The sequence below is a fragment of the Gopherus evgoodei genome, chromosome 4, assembly GCF_007399415.2.
Source record: "Gopherus evgoodei ecotype Sinaloan lineage chromosome 4, rGopEvg1_v1.p, whole genome shotgun sequence".
NCBI lineage: Eukaryota > Metazoa > Chordata > Testudines > Testudinidae > Gopherus > Gopherus evgoodei.
In genome coordinates, this window is record NC_044325.1 from 124,295,259 (window position 1) to 124,311,589 (window position 16,331).

Here is a 16,331-nt window from a genome sequence, read left to right on the forward strand (position 1 = left end):
TACAGGCACCTTGTAGCATCCTGAAGCAGTAGGGATAAATCCTGTCGTATACCACCCTCTGCTTTTCCAGTCTTGGGTTTCCATCCAGTTCTGCCAAGGCCTCTCAATCTTGACCTCATTATTATAGCCCTGGGATATGAAATACACACCCAGTGCTGCTAAAGCGCCTCAGTCCTGAGCCATAGGCCGCCTTGCGGTTCCAACTCTCAGACCTGACACATCCACAGCTCTTCTGATGCCCCTCAATCCTGACCTGCAGCTCCCCCTGCTAGTCTATAATATACTCTCTTCTATAGAAAGTTGGCTGATCATAATCAATTGTGCTATTCCCATTTCAGAATTCCTTGCAGCCTGCAAGAATTTGTGACTGATTTGAGGATGAAGAGCTGAACTTTGAAGTTTGGGGAGGCTAAAACTGAATCCCTGATAAGAGTCCAGATTGTGACTGGGATCTCGAACAAGAATCTCAGAGGCCACTAGAAGAACCATAATGAACCATTGACAAATCTGTTAGAACTTGTCAAGCAATGGAAGTCACCCAGTCCGAAAGGAAGATTATGGAGGGTGGGCAGTGCTCTGAGACTGTGGACATGGTAGAGACAAGTCAGAGTTCTGCAAAAAGAGCACGTGGTTTGTGCTGGTTGCCACAGTGTGTACAGCTCCAAGATAATGGGACACATACAGAATGGGAAGAGACTGTCTAGGAAGAAGTATGGCAGAAAGAGATCTAGGGGTCATAGTGGACCACAAGCTTAATATGAGTCAACAGTGTGATACTGTTGCAAAAAAAGCAAACATGATTCTGGGATGCATAAACAGGTGTGTTGTAAACAAGACACGAGAAGTCATTCTTCCGCTTTACTCTGCGCTGGTTAGGCCTCAACTGGAGTATTGTGTCCAGTTCTGGGCACCGCATTTCAAGAAAGATGTGGAGAAATTGGAGAGGGTCCAGAGAAGAGCAACAAGAATGATTAAAGGTCTTGAGAACATGACCTATGAAGGAAGGCTGAAGGAATTGGGTTTGTTTAGTTTGGAAAAGAGAAGACTGAGAGGGGACCTGATAGCAGTTTTCAGGTATCTAAAAGGGTGTCATCAGGAGGAGGGAGAAAACTTGTTCACGTTAGCCTCTAATGATAGAACAAGAAACAATGGGCTTAAACTGCAGCAAGGGAGATTTAGGTTGGACATTAGGAAAAAGTTCCTAACTGTCAGGGTAGTTAAACACTGGAATAGATTGCCTAGGGAAGTTGTGGAATCTCCATCGCTGGAGATATTTAAGAGTAGGTTAGATAAATGTCTATCAGGGATGGTCTAGACAGTATTTGGTCCTGCCATGAGGGCAGGGGACTGGACTCGATGACCTCTCGAGGTCCCTTCCAGTCCTAGAGTCTATGAGTCTATGAATGTCTGGCGTGTGAGAAAAAGATGCACGAAATGCAATGGATTCCAACACTTTGCAAGAACTTCCAAAAATCTTTTTGTTTTAAACAACAACAGCTTTCCAGCCTCACACAAAATGTGCAGTGTGACTGCTGGAGGTATGGCTCAGGGTGAGACCCTGCAGCAACTAACGCACAGAGTGGCCTGGACAGCATATTCCCAGTCCCTTTTATTGAGGTCAGTGGGAGCTGTCCGTATCAGATGGGACTATGTTTAAAGGAATCAGGTTGGGGCTTCATAAGATGCTACAGTAAAATGTGTTATGAAGGAGATTTAGGAATTGAGAAATCTAAGAGAAGCGCTGGAAATGTTTTACACTGGCCTCAAATGAACAGCAACTTTGAGGAAGCCATCAAGGCTTTTCATATATGCCAAAAGTACAGGCCAAGTCTAGCAAAAGGGCCAATGTTGGTGGCACAGGAATACTTGGCCGCCTGGAGCAAAGGAGGCAGAGATTTGTTTACATTGGCTGGAAAAGAATGATGTCTTCCTTCTAGACTATGCTCACTTTCCTGAGATAACCTTACTGGAAGATACTATAGCTGAACAGGTGATTGTGCATGTCTATTTTTGTAGCCATGTTATACCTCACAGAGTAATGTCTGACGATGGGCAGCAGTTTAGTGGGCATGGGTTTGAGCAGTTTGCAGTGAAGTTTGGGTTTAGACATGTAAGTGCTAAATGCCCATTATCTCCAAAGCAGTGGGTTGGTGGGAAATAGTGTTAAACTAATAAAGTGGCTACTGAGAAGGGCTGTGGAGTCGCACTCTGAGCCAGGCTTAGGACAGTTCAGTTACAGGATGGTACCAATGAAACGTGGTGTGTCATCTGCAGACATGTGGTTTAACAGAGTGCTGAGAACTGGGTAGGCTGCAATGATAGAAGCTGCTATCCCAGGGACTGGGGATTTGCAGAAGAATAAAGGGAGACAGAGAAAACAAATTAAAAAAAAAGCCAGATGATTTGGGATCCCGGGATCTTCCACCAAATTGTGAATATGATGCAGCGCGCATCTGTGATGGAAATCAATGGTCTCCAACAGCGGTGGTATTAAGGAGACTGCCTTGCAGTTGTTTGAGGCTGTCACTCCAGATGGCCTCATACTGATGAGGGATAGGTGACACCGTCTCCACATCTAGAATAGAGGGAGGAGGGTTGCAAAGACAGATGTTTGGCCGGAGAGGATCTCAGTTAGGTAACAGATCAAGACAGACGAGCTGCAGGACATGTCACCTCTGGAACAAAATAGACTCACAACCTTCTGACAACAATAGTGCTGATCTGGCAGGGAGACCAGCACAGGGCACCGGAGATTAACTGAACTTTATTAGCAAGTTAGTAGGATGGTTATAAGTGCTTGGAGGAGCGAATTCTATAAATGTTGTTTGTTGAGTGGTGTTGTTATGACATAGTGGCTGGACATTGGGAATTGTACCTTTCCGAGCATTCAGCTTCCCAGACACAGGAAGTCTTGGGGATGGGCGCTGCAGAAGCCCAGGCCCTGTGAAGCAGAGGCAGGTGGAATTCAGTGACTGAGTGAAGAGGGGCTCTTTCAAGCCCCTTGGGCCAGAGTGTTTCCTGAAGATCACACAGCCCTCCACCCAGACCAGGAGAAGGAACAAACAGAGGCAGAGGCTCTAGAAGCTCTCAGAGCTACCTGGGCACCAAACCAGAGCCAGCCACGAGCATGGCAATTCTTGTGTTCCTAAAACTTGTTCCACACTGGAGCTTTGTCAGGTTTAAATTCTTGTAATTGAGACGTTTTCTGCTGTTTCTGTCATTGAGCTCATGCATATTCATCAAATATTTAGATCAGGGCAATGAGTCAGTGGAATAGAATCTCCATAGTTTCTAGACCTTCAGCCTTAACAGGGCCACCAGTGGGAGGCAATATGGTACACACAGCTTCACCTAGACAGGGAGCTGAAGGGAAGGGGCATCACGGATAGATCTCTTATTGTGAATTGAAGGACCCAGGACAGCAAAGACCTCTGTCCCCAAGTCAAACAACTGTTCCAGCTCTGACCTGAAAGGGTCACCTCTAAAGGTGAGAGAAAAGAGAGGATTGGTTTCTATGACTCATTTGATCTCTGATTTGTATACTGAGATAAAGGGGCCCTATTAGTGCCCCTTATGATTAATTTATCTGGCAATATGGGCACCTGTCCCACCAGGGTCTGGGACTGAGACCCATCTCCTCCGCACTCATCTGACATGGGGCCACCAAACATCCATCCCTTGACTTGGACTCAGACTGTACCTAGAGGCTGAGAAGTGGAAGGCTCTGTATGCTAATCCTAATGATTCTGAGCCAGTCGTTCCCCAGCTTGTGGCCAGATTGGCACAATGAGAAGCAAATGGCTCCATCTTCCATTCTTGAATTTCCTAGATGGCCAGTCCCCTTGGTTATGATGCTTCTTAAAAGGGTCTTTATTTCAAGCCAGGAAGTCCCCATTCATGTTTATGATTATGAAGCTGTAGTTAGTGGGTGGGGGAATGTGACTCATGATGTGTTTGCTTGTCAGGAATCTGGTAGCGCTAAACGGAAAGTAAATATTGTGAAATCTGATGGGATTCTCATTCTTTTTCAGGCAGTACGGATGCTCCTGGCCTAGTGGATACTTTTCTGAGAGAAACAGGACGGCTGAAGTACCAGGGCTAAGAAGTGAGACCTCTCCCACATCCAAATCATTGGAACTTGAATCTATAATTTGCTCCTGGGCCAGGGAATCAGTCTTTAGGTTTGGAGCCAACCAGGATTTTCTCCTTTTCTCTCCCCCTAAGGTGTAAGTCACGGTGACCTTATCCTGTTGCCAAGGAGGGCTGGACATCTGCTTCTTGCCCTTCAACAGGGACCTCCATGGGCAATTGTCATAAACAGAGTGTTAAGGGTTAATGTCTCTTATACCTGTAAAGGGTTACAAGCAGGAAACTGGACACCTGACCAGAAGACCAATCAGAAGACAAGATACTTTAAATTCGGGTGGAGGGAAGTTTGGGTGTGAGTTCTTTGTTCTTTATTCTTCTCTCGGAGGGTCTGAGAGAGACCAGACATTACTACAGGCTCTCTAAGTCTCTTTTCAAGTAGTGAGTAAAACACAGGCGGTTTAGGTTTTTTTTTTAATTGTTTTCCTTTATTTGCAATTGTAGATCTGGCTGGTTAACTTTTATATGTGTAGTTGCTGGGAATATTTTGATTTGTATTGGTACTGGGGGGAAAGTCTCTTTCTGGTATCTGTAAGCTATAGGACCCTGTATATTTACATCTTGAAGTTACAGATATAATTCTTTACTTTTTCTTTCTTTTATTAAAAGATTTCTTTTTAGAGAACCTGATTGATTTTTTTGTGTGTGTTTCCCTTGTGTTATTCCAGGGGATTGGGATAACTCACCAGGACACGTGGGGGAGACGGGAGGAGGGAGTGGTAAAATCGCTCTCCGTTTTCCTTGAATCTGTTTGCCTCTTTGTGGAAGGGAAGGGAGATGCTTCTCTGTATGGTGATTTAAGAGGTTAGATCAGTATCTCAGGATAGCCCAGGGAGGGAAGTTCTGAGAGGGGGAAGGTAGGGGAATGGTTTATTTCTCCTTGTTTTAAGAACCCAAAGAATCTGGGTTCTTGGGGTCCCCAGGGAAGGTTGGGGAGGTCAGAGTTCCCCAAAACACTATATTTTTGGGTAGTGGCAGCCTATCAGATCTAAGCTGGTAATTAAGCTTAGGGAAATTCATGCTAGTATCTCATTCCTGGACTCTAAGGTTCAGATATTGCTTCTTGCCCTTCAACAGGGGCCTCCATGGGCAATAAACAAAAATTCACAGAAGCCCATGACCTTTTACTAAAAATACCCGTGAGAGACTCTTAACCTTAGGCTATGTCTACACTGCTCAGCTTTTAGAGACATGGCCATGCCGCTCCAGTCGTGTCACTAAAAGATGCAGAGTGTAGCCATTGTTTGGCGGCAGGAGAGAGGTCTCCTGCCAACAGAAAACTTCAACTGCAACAAGTGGCGTTAGTGTTCTTGGCTGGACAACGCTGCTGCATAAAAAGCACTGTTCACACCAGCACTTGTCATTGGCAGAACTTTTGTCTTTCGAGAGTGTGTGTGTGTGTGTGTGTGTTTTTAACACCTCTGAATGCTGTTAGCTTTTAAGCCTGTTTGTTGGCCCGAGACAGAATTTTGGGTTTGATGTTTAATACTCTTACATCCTTACTAATATGTGTGAAGAACAAAGGACAAAGATGCTGTGTGTTGCATTTCCCACAACCAGTCTTTTAGTACAATGCGACAGATAAGGGATGGAGTGAAAAGTGTTGCAGGGCATGGTAGGAGTACAATATATGAGCACGCAGTTGAAACTGCCTCAACTCCTTATCTCAAAGCGAGGACATAAAACACTAAAAGACCAGAGAAATGCCTGCCCCTGACCGGAGCATAACCTCACTCCTTACCCCTCCCATGGGGTACCAAAGGGTTGGGATGAAGACCCCAACTCACGACTTTCCAGAACGGAACATGATCATAAGTCATCAGGGGTGTGACTAAAGGCGTGCACTGCAGGTATGTTTGGGCCTGCTAAGAAGAAGGAGGGGAATGGGAAGGGGAATGATAATGGTAATAGGGGAATGGGAGCCTGGGGGAGAGGGAATAGGGGAGCATATAGAGATAAGCATGACTGGGATGAAAGACTTCAGAATATATTTGCTTGGAATTATCCCTAATAAACATAGCATTGCCTGCACTTTGAACTTCTGGTCTTCTGCTTTCCATCTGCATTACAAGAACTAGGGAAGGGGGGGAAGGGAAAGCCCCCTAACAAACGCCAAAAGTTTTGTCTTTCACTTGCCAGTGTAAACAAAGCCTTAGTCATTGGTATGAATCTGAGCCCTGCTGGGGTCGGGAAGAGTAGGAAGTTGGTGGGGAGTGGGGTTGTTTCTGACAGTGAGAGTGCTGTCAGGGGCTGACTTCCAGCAGCGCCTCCAGCCCTGCTGCTGCTCCTGTGACAGGGGCTGACTGCAGCTACTCCAGCCCCAAGGGGGCTGAGCCACGCCCATTCTCTGCTTCAGCCCTGAGGCTGCTGCTCTGATGGCTGGGGCTGACAGCTGCTCCAGTCCGGCACTGGTAGAAGTCATGGAATCTGTGAACTCTGTGATACAATTGTATCCTTACCAATGACCTAGAATTATAAAGCTCCATACCCCAATTCTCATAAAGAAACCAATTCCCCACTGCATGGCTGCCTTGAGTGCAGGCAGGGGACTGGACTAGATGACCTGTTGAGTTCCCTTCCAGTCAGACACTTCTGTGCTTCTGTGGCTGTATTGCAAGTGGTGCCCAAGATGTGGAAGGCTTCAATCTCATTGAGGTACCTGCTCTCCCAGCATGGGACTAGACTGGAATGAAGAACCAATCAGTGAATGTCTTCGTATCCCATTCCAGCTCTTCTGTGCCTCCTGTCCCGTTCTTTAAAGCAGCCCCCAGGCATTGCTTTTCAAAGCTTAGATGTCCCTGAACTCTCACACATTCCCTCTAGACCATGCCCCATTTTCAGGTCACAGCCAAGGGAAGGTGGAAATCTATGGACTTTGAGTGTTCTTCAAAATTTTATTTAAGGACATTTTGGAAGATCTTATCGGGAAGGTTTACATTTCTTATCAGGGCTATTAATACGATAAGGAAAGCATTGGGTGCCGTGTTTATAAGAAGCAGCACCCAGGCAATTCTTTACATTCACCACTCATCACCACTGGCTTGTGTGTCAGAAAACATCATGAAGTGGTTTCTGTTCCTGAGTTTGGTGGCGCTCTCTCAGTGCCGGGTGACCAAGTGAGTATTGGGGGAACACACCACTTTGGGCTGCTGAACTTGTCTTTCTACATAGCAATGTGTGATAATCAAGGGGAGTGTCTGCACCTCTCTCATTCTCTTCTCTACTCTCCATTCCTGTATAGGCAGCAGCTGGGAATAACCCCTTAGCTTTGTGTTGTAGAAGAGGAATGAAGAAGGAAGGTCTTGTGGTTAAGGCACTGGAGTGGCACTTGAGAGATCTGGATTAATACCTGGCTCTACCACAGACTCCTTCTGTGACCATGGGCAAGGGACAGAGTCTCTCTCCAGGGATCAGTTCTCTGCGATAATATTAGTGTTTATTATTTGTAATGTCTAGGATCCATAAGTCATGGACCAGGATGTCATTGAGCTAGGCACTGGAGGACTGTCTCTTCCCTAAGTAGATAACTCCCTCAGTAAGACATAAGAGACAACAGAGATATGCAGACAGAGAGGGAACTAGAAGTAAACAATCAGTCTGCTTGATGGAGAGTGGTCTCTGCACACCAGAAACCAAACTGTTATGGTTTTTTTATAGGCATGATGACAAAGGAGAGTTTCTATAAGGAGGGATTTGAAGGAAGACAGTGAGGTAGCTTTGCAGATGTTTATGGGGAGGACCCCCCAACCATAGGGGGCAAGTGGGAGAAAGCATGAAGGTGCTTGATTGAAAATTTACCAAGTTGGCAGTAGAGGCTGGCATCATGGGTCAATGGGAAATGAGCATCAATAGCTTGATAGCCAGTGAGAGGTAGGGTGGGATTGAGTGCGAAGGACTTTGGAAGTGAAGACAAGCAGCTTATGTCTGATATCATGGAGCAGGGGGAGCCAGTGGAGGGACCCAAAGAGAGGAGTGCCATGTTCAAAGTGACTTGCTAGGAAGATTATCTTTGCAGCAATGTTCTGAATGGATGTGAATGGGGCAATACGGCATTTGTCAAGGACAGGGAGAAGAATGTTGCAGCAATTGAGATGTGAAAGGAGGAGAGCTGGGATGAGAACTATAGCTGTGTGAAGGGATAAGAAAGACTGCATCTCAGGGAGTTTATGCAAGAAGATTTTGCAAGATTTCGACATAGCCTGGATGTGAGGAGCTAGAGAAAAGTTGTTTCACATGTTTTGGGATTGGCTTTCTTTGTAGGAACCAATCCCTGTACAGCATTCTCTATCCATGCCATGTGTGACTTACTTTATGTTTCCGTCTTATCTCATCCACTGTTATTCTGTCCTTTGTAAATGATTCCCTGGATGTTCTCTGCCTTATCTTGGCTAGTTCAGCCATTTGGTCTCTCGGCTTACCATGCACTTACCTGTCCTGGTTAGCACAGATATTCTGTGTTCAGCCTGCTGATCTATTCACAGTACGTTACTAATCCTGCCTCCTAAAAAGAGGCCTCCTCCATGTTCAATCACTCCCATCAAGCCAGGCCTAGAAAGTCAAGATTTCAGTTTGGACAGAAGGAGACAGGTCTGGAGGAGGAAGGAAGATCTGTGAGTCATCAGTATAGAGGTTGTAGTGGAATTTGTGTTTGCGGATGAGATTACACAGAGATAAGGGGTAGAAGGAGAATAGAAGAGGCCCAAGGAGAGAGTCCTGTGGGACTCCTGCAGAATGTTGGAGGGCCGATCCTCTGAAGGCATCAAAGGAGTGATTACAGATGTAGGAAGAGAACTATGAAAGGAGAGACATGGAAGCCAAGGGAGAACGTGATTTCAAGCAGAATGGCATGGTTGACGGAGTCAAGGTGGTGGATAATCCTTCCTTTGTCCTTCTTGTCTATTTCAACAGTAACCTCTACAGGGAAGGGACAGTACAGCACCCAGAATGTTGAGCCGTCTCTCTTCTAGTACATATAGGTTGGGATTTTCCAAGAATCCTATGGGAATTATGTGCCCAACTCCCATTGACTTGCAGTGCACTGGGCACCCAACTCCTTTACACTCCTTTGATAATCCTAGGTGTAATAAGGGGTCTCAGTGAAATGTAAAAGCTGGATTGCACTGTAGGCTCTGAACAAAAGGCTTGTCTATTGTTTATTTGTTATTGAGTGGTCTCTCTCCCTACCCTTGTTGATTAGGGTCCCCCTGCAGAAGGGGAAATCCCTGAGGCAGAACCTTAAGGAACATGGCTTGCTGGAGGATTTCCTGAAGAAAAACCCGTACAATCCGGCCTCCAAGTATTTCCCCAACCTGGCCAATGACGCTGCCAGCGAGCCCCTAACAAATTACATGGACGTGAGTACAAGAGAGCAGGTCTTGTAGCCTCCCTCTCCTCATCAAAGCTTCCCACTCCTCTGCCAACAGCTTATCTCTCCTCCTCCCAAAAGTGTCCCAATCCCACTCTCCCACCCATGTGCTTCCAACCAAGCTCCCATCTTGCGTCAGCCAAGAACCTGTGCTGGGCCTCCCAGCCCCCAACTGTCATTGGATGGCATTAACAAGAGCATTGGGAATAGCACTCTCAGGGTCTGCTGGCTGCCTTCTTCCAGTCATGCTCTTCCATATGCTGAGATTCAGTAGTCTGAGGCTAAATAATTGTGTAAATGATTGCCTGTGGCTATTGGATGCCAGGAGTTGCTAGGAGCCATGCTGGCCAAAGTGATGGCAGAGAAACACCAGCTCAGGCTGAGTCTTTTGCAAGGACACTGTAGCCCAGACCCTCCGCTGGTGGAGCTACGCCGGTTTATTCCAGGTGATGATCTAGCTCTTGGATGGCAAGGGTTTCCTCTTTTTCCATTGTTTTTTGTCCTCCTTTGACAGATGGAGTATTATGGAACTATTTCAATTGGTACGCCCGCTCAGGATTTCACTGTTATTTTCGACACCGGTTCCTCTAACCTGTGGGTGCCCTCCGTGTACTGCTCCAGTGCAGCCTGCAGTAAGTCACCTGCAACGTCTCTTGCCTTGACATTCCAACTGGGCGAGTTGACTGAAATCATAGAGATTTACATTAGCAAGGCAGAACCTTAAATGAAATAATTGATTTTAATTATTTTTCTGAAGGAAGTTGATTCTCACTGGTTTGTTATCACTATGAACAGGTTGACTTGCAACTAGATATTTACATGACATTTGGTACTTCCTTTAGGAAATCAGGGGGTTACACTATGTCAATACACATAGATTTAAGCAATTAACATAGCTTTATATACACTTATTCAAATTCTTACTTTGTTCATTTCTCAGTTATTTTTGAAAATGGTGCAGGAGGTGTTTCTTATTGACTACATAATGATTAATTTTTGGTTTATAACAGACTCAATTTGGATGGAAATTGGAATTCACTTTAAAATTCAAAATCCAGATTTTTAAAGAAATTAGTTGAAACATCTTTCAATGGGCTGTATATACAAGAAAGAAAAAATTTACCAAACATTTTGCATTTAAAACTAATAGATTTATGAAATAGGAAGTATCATCTGTAGTCAGTGAACTGAACTATTGTTTCTGACCAGCGTGTCCTTTAAGATTTTAAAGCTGGTAGAGCTCATCCTCTCACACCTAGCTTTTATTCAGAGATTAGAAGAGGAAAACCAGTGTTCCCACTTTTCCAATTCCCAATCGGTTTCTTAAGTTGGAATGAACTAGTCCATGAACTGAACCAGTTAATAAACTGACTTGAAGAAAGTATTCTCTCTGCACCTGTAGAAGAGGCTACTGCTATCTCAAAAGCTCGTTTAGCACTGAAACAAAGGAAACTCTGGTTCCAGGTGCAGAGTGAGTGAAATCTTCCTGTTCTGTGGACTTTCTTTAAAGCCACTGCTTAATAATAATCTTTATATTTAATTTAAATGATTTTAGTAGATTTTAGTACCTTTAGGCCTTACCATACGTTGTTAGAATTTCAAAGTTAATTTTAAATAGGTTTATTTTAAAAAAGAAAAATATACTGACATTTTAGAACATCAGATTTTATTTTTATCATCGATACTTATTCACTCAGAAAGCCAGAGAGCAGCAGGTCTCCCTCCATTGTTCCTCCACATACTCCACAGTGTTAGAGGTGGAACGGGCCCTAGTAAGATAAGAAGCTAGATCCACAAAGGCACTCAGGTGTGGCAATGCAGAGTACTGCAATGCGTGAATCTTAGGCACCCTGGTCCCACCAAGGCAATCACCATCACGTTAGTCCCCCAGGCTCTCTATACAACACATGGGGAGAGTTACAAGTGTCAGTTTGTGACCATCTGACTCTTCTGTACTTGCAGCAAACCACAACAGATTCAACCCATCAGACTCCTCCACCTACGAGGCCACCAGCCAGAGCCTCTCCATCCAGTATGGCACTGGCAGCATGACTGGAATTCTGGGCTATGACACCGTCCAGGTAAATCACAAGAAAAGATAAAAGCCCCTGGAGCAGACATGGTGAAAAATTAGGAGTTAGAAGGACAGGACGCATCTGGGAAGCTAACGCAGAGTATGGGTGTGAACTGGGAGAAGGAGGATAGAAAAAGGAAAGAAAAGAGGCAAGGAGACCATTCACAGAATATACTCATATGGGGGAGAGACCACAGTGCATGGCACACCAGCCTCTGAGAAGTCCCCAGGCCATCAGGACCCTGTGGCAGACTTGGCAGTTTCTCCCATGGTGTGTCTGATTGTCCCCATCTGTCTCCCAAGGTTGGAGGCATTGAGGACACCAACCAGATCTTTGGTCTGAGTGAAACCGAGCCTGGCTCCTTTTTTTACTATGCCCCCTTTGATGGAATCCTGGGTCTGGCCTTCCCCAGTATCTCCTCTTCTGGAGCCACCCCCGTCTTTGACAACATGATGAATGAGGGTTTGGTGTCTGAGGACCTCTTCTCTGTCTACCTGAGCTCGTAAGTCAGGGCTGGAAACAGCCCATCTGCTGCAGTGACATTCTTAGAATATCAGGCTTGGAAAGGACCTCAGGAGGTCATCTAGTCTAACCTGCTGCTTTAAGGGGAACCAATCTTCAGACAGATTTTTACCCCTTTCCCTAAATGCCCCTTTAGGATTGAACTTACAACCCTGGGTTTAGCAGGCCAATGCTCAAACCACTGAGCTATCCCTCCCCATGAGATTCATGTTCCTATAGCACCTCTCACAATGAGTGATCCCTGCAACCTTTGCATCAGAATTCCCCCAAAGCAGCCACCTCTGGGGTGGAACATGGCCACTATTCATTGCAAGTGGGAGCAGTAATAAACACTAGGGCATTGGTATTAACCAGACTCTTGGGAGAAGAGTTCCCCCTAACATGTCACCCAGATGGTACCGTGGCTTATCATCTTCTAGCACCAAGCTGAACCATCTGCTCACTACTGACTCTGACGAAAAAGGAGCACCTACTGAGTGACTGACACCACTGCCTCAAACATCTAGGCCTTTGCTCGGTGGTCTCCCATCCACATATTGGCCAAGCCCAAATGTGCTTAGCTTTTGAGATCTAGGAAGAGAAAGCCCAAAGTAATATCAAAGGAGGGGGTGAGGCACACCTCTCATCCAACCATCCTCTCCTATCTCTGCTACTAGATGCTGATGTGCCCAGCTCTGACTCTAGCCCAGCACTGCCCAGCTGTGCTCCTTCTCTAACAGCTGGAGCATTTGCTATTGTCTCATTAGCCAACCATCATACATCCTCCTTGACTCTCCTCTCTTCCTTTTCCAGCGATGAGCAGAGTGGGAGCTTCGTGATGTTCGGCGGCATCGACTCATCTTACTACTCTGGTAGCCTCAACTGGATCCCTCTCTCTGCTGAGACTTACTGGGAAATCACCATGGACAGGTATCACCCAACCCTTGGGGTTTCCCTTTTGAAAATGTTACTTGGAAAAGACAGGCAAAAGGAGAGGCATGTGGGAGCCGGGGGAAGCTCAACTTAGAGTCTAGACAAGATGAGAGACAAGGTGGATTTATAGGAAAGGGACTCACCAGTGAGGCAGTTAGATGAGTGGTTCTCCACCTTGCCCATACCAGGACCCAGAGATGACCTGTGTCTGCCACTAGTAGGGGGGCAGGGTAAGGGCAGCATCCCCACCCCCGCGTCCCCTTTGCCAGGACCCCTCTCTCCTCTGTTTAGCAATAAAGTAAAGGGCAGCGTGGTCATGATCCCTTGACAGCTGTTTGTGACCCCCAGGGTAGATGGGTCCCAGTCCCAGAAGGTTGTAGGACGAGGAGTGATGGGCAATAGCCAAGGAAGGAGAGGTGAAGGCTGAAACATCAGAGGAAAGTTTTTGGCAGTCAGCAAGACTCACCCTACAGGCCTCTCACTGCTGGCTTGTGGGCTGAGTGGGAGTGAGATTGGAAGTGTTCCTGGGGATGTTCCCCTGACTCTCTCTCTCTTGCAGTGTCACCATGAACGGAGAGACAATCGCTTGCTCTGGTGGCTGCCAGGCTATCATTGACACTGGCACTTCTCTGCTGGCTGGGCCCTCTACCGGCATCTCCAGCATCAACTCCTACATTGGTGCCAGTGATGGCACGGTAAGGGCAGGGAGGAGGGACTGATACTTCTAGAGGTGTCTGCTACACACAGATGTGATGCTCCGTCTCTCTCATTGGGGAACCTACTGCCCAAGACATGTCTAATCTTTTCTCCATTTGCTGCCTTCCTCTCTGCAGATCAGCTGTAGTGCCATGAGCAGCCTGCCCTACATCGTCTTCACCATCAACGGCATCGAGTTCCCTGTGCCCGCCAGTGCCTACATCATTGATGTGAGTGTCCTGCTCAGATATCTGCCTCGGGGCCTCTTAGCCAGGGCTTATGCATGAGGCCATTGTGCTGAGTGTGCTGGCAACATTCTCTTGCACAGCTGGCATGAGCCTACAGGAGCATCACTGAGACACAGCTCAGAGTCTTTCCCCAGTATGAGAGTGGGGCAGCAGAGATCTCTTCCTCCAGAAGGGTCTGAGGGAGGGATGTTTGAGATCAAGGCAGGCCCACAGTGAAAGTGACATACCGGAAGAGCAGCGAGGCAGCCTGTAGAACTCACCACCACAGGAAATCACCAGGGTGGGAGCTTTACTGGGTTAGAGGAGAATTATATGAGCAGCTACCCCAGCTAGGAGGTGAGATCAATTGAGATGACTGCCTCGCGTTACAGGGCCTGGGCATCAGGAAGGAGTTTTCCTCCCCCGCGGTAAAAGTTTGCTCCTGTCTGGGGAGGAACAGGCAAGCTGCTTTAGCAGCACACAGCAACACCAGCTGGTAGCAGGCAGTGGGAAAACCCTAAATCCAGTTATAAACACAGCAGGATTTCTGGTGACAGAATGTAATCGCTCCCTTTGGAATCAGGCCAGGAGCCTGGAGAGAGCATGCTTTGCCTCCCCAAGGGATGTGTCATGAACAGAAGTGGTCAGGACCTTGCTTCTCTTCCCAGTTGACAGACTGCACCCCTTAGGCTCAGGCTGAAGCACTGGGGCTGTTCTGAGACCCAGATCCATAAAGTTAGCTCACTGGGAGTTAGGCATCTAAGCAGCACCAGAAATAGGTAACAACTCACCAGTGTCACTCCCTGCAGCCCATAGAGGTCTCCTATCAAAGCCCTACCCAGCCTAATGCTACTTGGTTTGAGAGCTCTCAGATCCTAGCCCAAGATGGTAAGAGGCACCAGCAAGCCCTACAGGATGATAACTCACTGAAGTTCCAGCCCAATAATTACCATGTCCCCTTTTCCCCTGTGCAGGAGTCAGGCTCTTGTACCTCCGGCTTTGAAAGCATTGATGTCGATGGGCTCTGGATCCTCGGAGACGTCTTCATCCGCCAGTACTACGTTGTCTTCGACAGGGCCAACAACCAGGTGGCCCTGGCTTCTTTGGCATGAACACAGCGCCAACCCCAGGATCCTCCCATGGAACACTGACCCCGGAGTGTCTCCGTTTCTCTAGAGCCCCAACACCGCATATCGATCTAGTGACCCTCCACCCCACACTCACCCTCTATCCTGTAATCTTACCCCCAGTAGAATAAAAGAATATAAGAGCATTTGAGTAAATTGTTTCTCTCTGATGAGGTTTAGAATTGGACCAATCTTTTATTCATTTTTTTAACATTGGCTGTTAAGGCCACAGCTACCTGCCTATGAGTACTAGCAACAACTTTTTAACAGCTGTTGCATCTACTGGTCTGTAAGGACCCGGGGTTGCAGTTTGTTAGCGCTGCTCCACCTACTCACCATTGTTCTGAAAGGCACATGTCTTTTCCAGGTGTTGCCTTGAGTGGGATAACTCCAGAGTCCATTATGACCATAAGAATAAATGGTAGTCATTGATCCCAATCCTTACTCTGCTGGTTTACTACTTTTTAAAAAGCTGTTATAAGAGTGCGGTTAGCCTGTTATAACTGGCCTGAATTTGGAGGTGTCCTGCTATATGCAATTTCTTCTTAATTTGAATGGCTTGACAAGCCTGTTAGTAGTATTCTTGATGAAATGGGGTTCTTGATCCAAATCAATTTTTTTTTGAATACCCCACCTGGTTATTACCAGTTCAATCAGCACAGGGGCTGTTGTTTGGGCTGTGCTGTTTTGGGTGAGGATTGGTTTACTCCGCTTTGTAAACAGATTAACAATTACTAAACAATATTGACTACCCCTGGCTTTTCTTGCTAAAGGGCCAATGTAATTAAATTGTAAATGAGCCCAAGGCCCCTCTATTCTCTGGTGTTTTAGAGGCTTTTTGATTATTTTTGAATTTACATTATTGGCTGTACAGGACAGACAGTTATTTACAAACTATTTCATATTTCTGCTTATATTTGGCACCAGCCAGGTGCTTGCAATGTAGCTAAAGATTTCTTTTACTCTCAAATGCCCCTTCTCATGGGCTAGGGAAATTATTTCTATTTCTAATGCTGTGGGTACCACCCAAACTACCTTTGTGAGTTTAGTTTTAGTGGCTAGGATAAATTTGGATGTATGCTGCCACACTGTCCATTTTCTGTATTTTTTTGCCATGATCTCTACAAGACTGGGGTCCTGCTCTGAAGGGTGATTAAATCTATTTGCTTAGGTTTTTTTTGTTGCTGCAGATATAGGGGCTATGCCTTTTTTGGTTGCCCTCAGATTCCTTTGTTATTAGGAGTAAACCCTCTTTCTACTT

General features: G+C 46.2%; 1 protein-coding gene across 1 annotated transcript; it reads left to right on the forward strand.

Annotated features, from left to right (window-relative positions):
* Positions 1-7,206: 7,206 nt before the first annotated feature.
* On the forward strand, positions 7,207-15,055 carry LOC115651567 (pepsin A-like). Its single transcript, XM_030562640.1, has 9 exons — positions 7,207-7,262; positions 9,344-9,500; positions 10,026-10,143; positions 11,474-11,592; positions 11,889-12,088; positions 12,901-13,017; positions 13,580-13,721; positions 13,854-13,946; positions 14,918-15,055. The coding sequence occupies exons 1-9, from the start codon at positions 7,207-7,209 to the stop codon at positions 15,053-15,055; spliced, it is 1,140 nt and encodes a 379-aa protein (XP_030418500.1).
* Positions 15,056-16,331: the final 1,276 nt, after the last annotated feature.